The sequence below is a fragment of the Colletotrichum tamarilloi genome (genome assembly GCF_030869305.1).
Source record: "Colletotrichum tamarilloi strain Tom-12 chromosome Unknown Scaffold_77.1, whole genome shotgun sequence".
NCBI classification, from domain to species: domain Eukaryota; kingdom Fungi; phylum Ascomycota; class Sordariomycetes; order Glomerellales; family Glomerellaceae; genus Colletotrichum; species Colletotrichum tamarilloi.
This window is the reverse complement of record NW_026849460.1, coordinates 72,861-78,980: the sequence shown is the minus strand read 5'-3', so window position 1 is coordinate 78,980 and position 6,120 is coordinate 72,861. Positions and strand designations below refer to the sequence as shown.

General features: G+C 54.7%; 3 protein-coding genes across 3 annotated transcripts; 1 reads left to right on the top strand and 2 right to left on the bottom strand.

Moving 5' to 3' along the window:
- Positions 1-1,304: 1,304 nt before the first annotated feature.
- CTAM01_12479 (stress-induced bacterial acidophilic repeat domain-containing protein) lies at positions 1,305-2,026 on the bottom strand (the record flags this gene model as incomplete). Its single annotated transcript, XM_060528485.1, has 4 exons — positions 1,305-1,503; positions 1,622-1,741; positions 1,806-1,919; positions 1,992-2,026. The coding sequence occupies 4 exons, from the start codon at positions 2,024-2,026 to the stop codon at positions 1,305-1,307; spliced, it is 468 nt and encodes a 155-aa protein (XP_060376874.1).
- A 1,502-nt stretch (positions 2,027-3,528) lies between these two features.
- CTAM01_12478 (uncharacterized protein) lies at positions 3,529-4,086 on the bottom strand (the record flags this gene model as incomplete). Its single annotated transcript, XM_060528484.1, has 1 exon — positions 3,529-4,086. The coding sequence occupies one exon, from the start codon at positions 4,084-4,086 to the stop codon at positions 3,529-3,531; it is 558 nt and encodes a 185-aa protein (XP_060376873.1).
- Positions 4,087-4,498: 412 nt separating this feature from the next.
- On the top strand, positions 4,499-6,050 carry CTAM01_12477 (ThiF family protein; the record flags this gene model as incomplete). The annotated part of the gene is made up of 3 exons (XM_060528483.1): positions 4,499-4,706; positions 4,766-4,979; positions 5,048-6,050. 3 exons carry the CDS (start codon positions 4,499-4,501, stop codon positions 6,048-6,050), a joined length of 1,425 nt encoding a protein of 474 aa, XP_060376872.1.
- Between the last annotated feature and the right edge of the window lie 70 nt (positions 6,051-6,120).

Sequence of the window (6,120 nt, the reverse complement as noted above, 5' to 3'; positions counted from 1 at the left end):
AGTCAAGTCTCACTTACAGACCCTCCCCCTTCCCCCTCCTCCTCACTAGTAGGCATCCTTCATTGAACAAGGTAAACTGAACCGGAGGTGAGATAATTGCTTGGTGCTGAGTCTCTAATTTGATCATCTCTCCATCTTCTCGTGGTCTCAATTCAAAGCAAGACGCTGGGGGTGAGCGACGGAGAAGAAAAAGGGCAGCCAAGTTTCACCTCGTCTACGTCACCGTGCTGCGGCATCATGATGCTGCTGAATCTGCGATACCACCCACCTGGCGCACTTCCCGCCGCAAACCCTTTTGGGACGAAAGTCACGGAAAGGAAAAAAGGCACCCAATGTCATCGGCCGGGTCTAGCCATTCCCGCCTGGGACTAGAACAAGCCGCTCGCTACTTTTTTGCCTAGCCCAAAATATTTACCGTAGAGAACGTACTTCCGCCAACAGATCGAGTCGCACGAAAACGCTCGCGGCTTCAGTGACGAAGCCAAGTCCATCACTGGTGTAGTGGACCCTCAATCCGCAGTACTTGGGTACGTCAAACCATCAAGAGGTGGAAAAGCGCAGGCGGGGAGGAGGAGGAAAGGAAAACGCTCGTCACTTGCATCGGCGTCTGCCGAACGTGGCTTGCTCCTCCCAAGGGCCCCGACCCAGAGCGCCAAGTTGATCAACCAGCCTAAGCAACCCACCCGCAGGGCTGGTGGATGGACATGGGGGTGCCGCTGGAGAATGACCTAGCCAAAGGGTCAATTCGGTCTGGGAAAGGAAGGACTCATGGATTCAATGCATTTCAGCTACTGCACTGTCTCTCGTAGCACACTCATCCCGGAGCAAGATAGGTAGGATCAATCTGGTTGGAAAATGCCGAAGGGGGTCTTGAACAATTGACTTTGAAAATCGTGCGTTTTTGCACCACCCTGCCACCTTCTTCGACCGTCCGGGATTGATATGGTGGGGGTCCGAGAGTGAGAGAGGAAAGGGAGGCGCCGAAAGCACGCAAAACCTCGGAGCCATCCGCTCACGGCCCGGAAGTGGGACGAAACGCCTGACAGGGCAATGCAATAGTAAGTCAGCGATGTCGTTGGTCAGGCATATAGAATCCTGGAATCTCAATTGTGGTATTTCCTCAGGGTAGGCCCTGTTGTGGAGGCAATCCTAACTTTCTCGCCCATCAATCATGTCTCATGTTCCATCCCTTTGTGTTCCGGATATCGTACAGTCGTTGCTTCGTCCTGTTGTCCTGTGTCGTTGCGCTCAAATAAACATGGGAATAGAGCTCTGAGTGCTGTTACCTTGCGATCACAAATATCTCAGTCCGATCCACCCGCGAGACCCCCCTTGCGTCCCGCCTCGCGCGCTCTCTCTGAGCCGGGCTCAAACGAGCCGGACGACGCCTTGCCGCCCTCGGAAGCAACCTCGCGCAGCTTGTCGGCGTCCATGCTGGCGAAACCGCCCGTGTGGCTTGCGTGCCCACCCTTGGCCGCGATTTCTTGAACCTCCTCCTTGGGTCTGCGGTCGCGTTAGTAATCTTTCCATACAATACAAGCGCATATGCGAGGCATAATGTTGAGTTAAGCTTGATATGTGAAGGAGCCGGATGCCGGAGGATCATACGAAGCCAGCTTACCGGTTGGCGAAGTTGCCGGGGTTGGTGTTGCCGGTGGCCGAGTGGGTCTCGGCCTCGATTCCGCCGCCGTGGCTGGCGTGACCTCCCTTGGCCGCAATCTCGCGAACCTCCTCCGTGGGGCTGTTGAAGATTGTCAGATACATGATAGTAAAAGACAACATATCTCACGGCAGAAATAACGTACCGGTTCGCAAAGTTGCCAGGGTTTGTGTTGCCGCTGGGTACCTCCTGTGGGATGCCACCGCCGTGGCTGGCATGGCCGCCTTTGGCTGCGATCTCGCGGACCTCCTCAGTGGGACTTTATTCCGTTAGCACTCACTCAAGAGTCAAGAGATATGTAGACGCTGGGGAATGGTACTGAGAAACATACCGGTTAGCAAAGTTTCCGGGGTTGGTGTCGGCCATGATGATGATTTGAGGTATGGAATTCGTGTAAGTGGTAGTGGTTTCGACTTGAGACGGGAAGTGATTGTTCGTGGGTGTGATGTGGAAATGACGATTCGAGGCTAAGAGGAGAGCTTTGTGGATCTTTATATCAACTGCAAAAGACGAGTACCTTTGTACTTAAGTAAGGTAGGGAAGGAGCTGCTCAATAAGAAATAGGTGCAGCTGTTGCCTGCTCAGCTGCACAGTTCCTTCCTTGTGACGTTCATCCTAGGCAAACGAGCCTTCCCCTCCTGTAGATCGCTGTTGCCGACCACATAATATGACGAGGAAAGACCACACCTGCACACTCTACCCCAAATTAACACCATGAAGAACTTCACAAATGCACTACCTAAATTGCTGGAATCTTGTGCAGATTGAGCAAACCATGTCGCCAGAGACTAACTGATTGGCGATGAAGTTGTCTAGAACCGCCATGCCTGGACTTGAACTGACATCACCCCTTCGTCAAACCTGCCAAGAAGTCCACAAAACGCGCCTATAGACCACTCCAGACCGTTGGAGATACCCTGCGCACCTTAGTCTGACGATCTGTTTGTCTACTTTTCTTTAATCTTGACCACACAGAATATCTTATTGCGACGCGTTCGCACCCTTGACGTTGGGCAAAATGACGTCGGCTCACAAGATCGTCATTGGGATATTTTCTGATTTGCTATCCTTGAAACGCTAGGCTGATATCCCTGCCAGAGTAAACAATGCATATAGTGACAAACGAAATCTTCAACGCATGATATTCATCAGGCAAACCCAAGAAGCACGTCGAATTTATGTTTGATAGACACAAATTCCATCCACAGAGTGCATTAGGGGTCTATCCTCCCTGGCTACTTAATTGGACCTCCTTGGTTCCTCATACTGCCCATCCTATTTGATGCCGTTCCAGTGCTTTCAAGACGCTCTCAATCTATACCCAGTCTGCAGCCTGAACATCGGAAAGTAGTGGTGGACCAACCGCAGCTCAACTACGACATCAGTTCCGTGTACGCTCTCCGCCACAACGTTTACTTGACACGGTTCGCGTCTTGTAGAGGCTTCCCGGCCTTGGCAACTCTATAAACGTCGTAGACACGATCGCGGTCGCCAGGCAATAAAATAGTGAGCGCCATCGAGACTGTTTGCCAGCTTCCAGTTGTATCCCCAATTCAGGATTACCGCACTCGACTTTTCGTCCAATAAATGGGACCCTCTAGGGGTTCCCTTACGTCTCAAGGAAGGCTTCCCTCGTCAAGTCTCGCTCGGAGCCAACGATTCTCTAGCATCAGAAACCCTCTGAAAGATGGACCGTCTGCTCATGGATATATCCCAAGTGTGCTGCGGAACCATGAGAAAGTCTCAGGCCCCTTTCGTAGACGGAAAAATCATGCTCTGGTGCGCCATGCTTTCAGCCGCTGTCGTGATCAAGTCCGTCAAAGATCCCTCTCTGCCGGTGATAGTAGTAAATATACCACCATCGAGCCTTATGTGCTGAAGGCAGGGTTCTGCTCCATCGTGCTCGAAATGTGCTTCCGCAGCGCAGCCCACCGGCTCGAAGTCGCACTCGTCGTCGTCTCGTGCGATCCCGTCTCCTCAACCGCCATCGCACCAGCACCAGCACCAGAACCGCTGGCATTCACAGCAGCTGGCACGGAAGCCAATGCTGCCATACTAGCCCCAAACCTCGCCACCTCAGCCTTGACAACCTTCTCCTTCCTCTTCAGCGCGCCCGGCCTGCTCTTGAGACTCTTATGCCTGACCTTCCCCTCGCGCAGCTGATCCAGCGTCTGCGCGCCCTCCTCCAGCTCCGGCAGCGCGTCGGCGAGCGACTCCATGGTCGCGACGAGCTTCTTGTTCGGTCTCCGGCGTTTCAGGGTCTTGCCGCTGCCCGGGGCCGTCTTGGCGACTTTGCTGAGGAAGGCGCTGTGTTTCATCGTTCGCTTGTCTTTTTTGTTGGTGAGGAAGCCGTCGTCGACTTGGGCTTCGGGGCGGAGGGTCTTGTGCGGCGCGAGGGGGTGGATGTCGCCGCGGATGCGGGCCATGCGCTTTTCGCGGGCTGAGAGGGCTTTTGTTGGTGCTGTGGGCGCCTTGGGGGCGTTAGTTTGGGGAGCGGCGACGAGGAGGAATCAGATCGCATTACCATCTTGAGTGATCTGTGTACTGAAGGTTCTAGAGAGTTGTATGGTTGAGACAGCTCGAGTTCAAAGTCGGATCTAGGTCACAGTGGGATGCAAAGTACTGAAGTTTGAGGACGTACTTGACCTGACCCAAAGCTTCAAAAATTCGTGGTGGGGCCGAAAAGATAGAGATGTGGGTCTTCTAGAATCGCGGGGTCGGAGATCGGGGGCGGAACCTCCGACATTTTATACAGGTCCGCCCCGCCGCTCACAAATTCCGCGCTTGGGGAGTCATCGATTCTCACTTACACCGCAGACCGCGCAGACCGACGCAATTATGGGCAGAGTCGAAGAGCTGCAACGCAAAGTCGCAGAGGCTGAACTCGACCTTAGGAACCTCAAGGAACAGCTGGCCAGCGCAGAGAAAGAGGCACAGGAGGATGCTTCAGCATCATCATCATCTCAACCCTGGAAATGGCCCCTGCAACCCGAGGATTATGAGAGATATGGACGACAGCTCATCATACCCCAAGTAGGTGTCAAAGGTGAGCTTTATTAATGGCACATCATTTGTGAAATAACTCCACTGAAACGAGACTCCTAGGACAAATAAGACTGAAAAAGTCCAAGATCCTCATCATCGGTGCCGGGGGTCTGGGATGCCCCGCAGCGGCCTACATCGCCGGAGCAGGGGCCGGCACCATCGGCCTCGTCGACGGCGACGTCGTCGAAGTCTCCAACCTCCACCGCCAAGTCGCACACTCGACCGATAGGGTCGGCATCTCAAAGGTCGAAAGCGCAATCACATATCTGAAGGGGTACGGAAACCTCTCTCCTTCCTCTGACCCCATCTCCACGAAAGCTCACACTAACCCACCCCTCCCAGCCTCAACCCCCTAGTAACATACCATCCACACAAAACACACCTAACCCCAACCAACGCCGAAGAAATCGTCTCCCAATACGACCTCGTCCTCGACTGCACCGACCACCCAACCTCCCGCTACCTCATCTCCGACATTTGCGTCCTCCTCCAGAAACCCCTCGTCTCCGCCTCGGCCTTTCGCACAGACGGCCAGCTCATCATCCTCAACTCCGCCGCCGCGCCGCAGGGGACTCTGGAAGGCGCAGGACCATGCTACCGCTGCGTGTTCCCCAAGCCGCCGCCACCCGACAGCGTCGTCAGCTGCGGCGAAGGCGGCATCCTCGGGCCCGTGGTTGGCGTCATGGGCGTCCTGCAGGCTCTCGAGGCGATCAAGCTCGTTGCCTTGGGCGCGGTCGATCCCGATGTGACGGACAAGAGCGTGACTGCGGCGGCGCCTTCGCTTCTCATCTTCTCGGGCGCGGCGACGTCGGGGCAGTTTAGGTCTGTTCGTATGCGGGGCCGTAGGAAGGACTGCTTCGCTTGCTCTGCGGCGTCGACGCTTTCTCTTGAGACTCTGCGATCGGGATCGCTGGACTATGTGTCGTTTTGCGGTGTGACTGCGCCGGTCAGCATACTCGCTCCCGAGGAGCGTATCTCTGCGACCGAATACGAGCGGGTGTCCAAGGAGAAAGGTGGCCGGCATCTTTTGCTGGACGTTCGGGAGCGCGAAAACTTTGACATTTGTAGCATCGATGGCGCTGTAAGCGTACCAATTGCAAAGTTCATGAAGGAGACGCAGCCGTCCAGCGAGGGAGTTCAGCCTCAACCTGAGTGGCTGCCGTCGGATTTCCCAGAGGATTCGCCCATTTACCTTGTTTGCAGGGTCGGCAACGACTCACAGCTTGCGGCAAAGCGTTTGAAAGATCTAGCGCTGGACAACAATGGCAAAAGATTCATTGGAGACATTGACGGCGGCATGCGGGCGTGGAAGAGAGACGTGGACCCCACGTTGCCTTTTACCTGAGATGGAGCGAAACGGGGCCACTGGAGAGAAAAGATTTGGATATAAAAAAGTTGAATTTGTTCTGACGAGG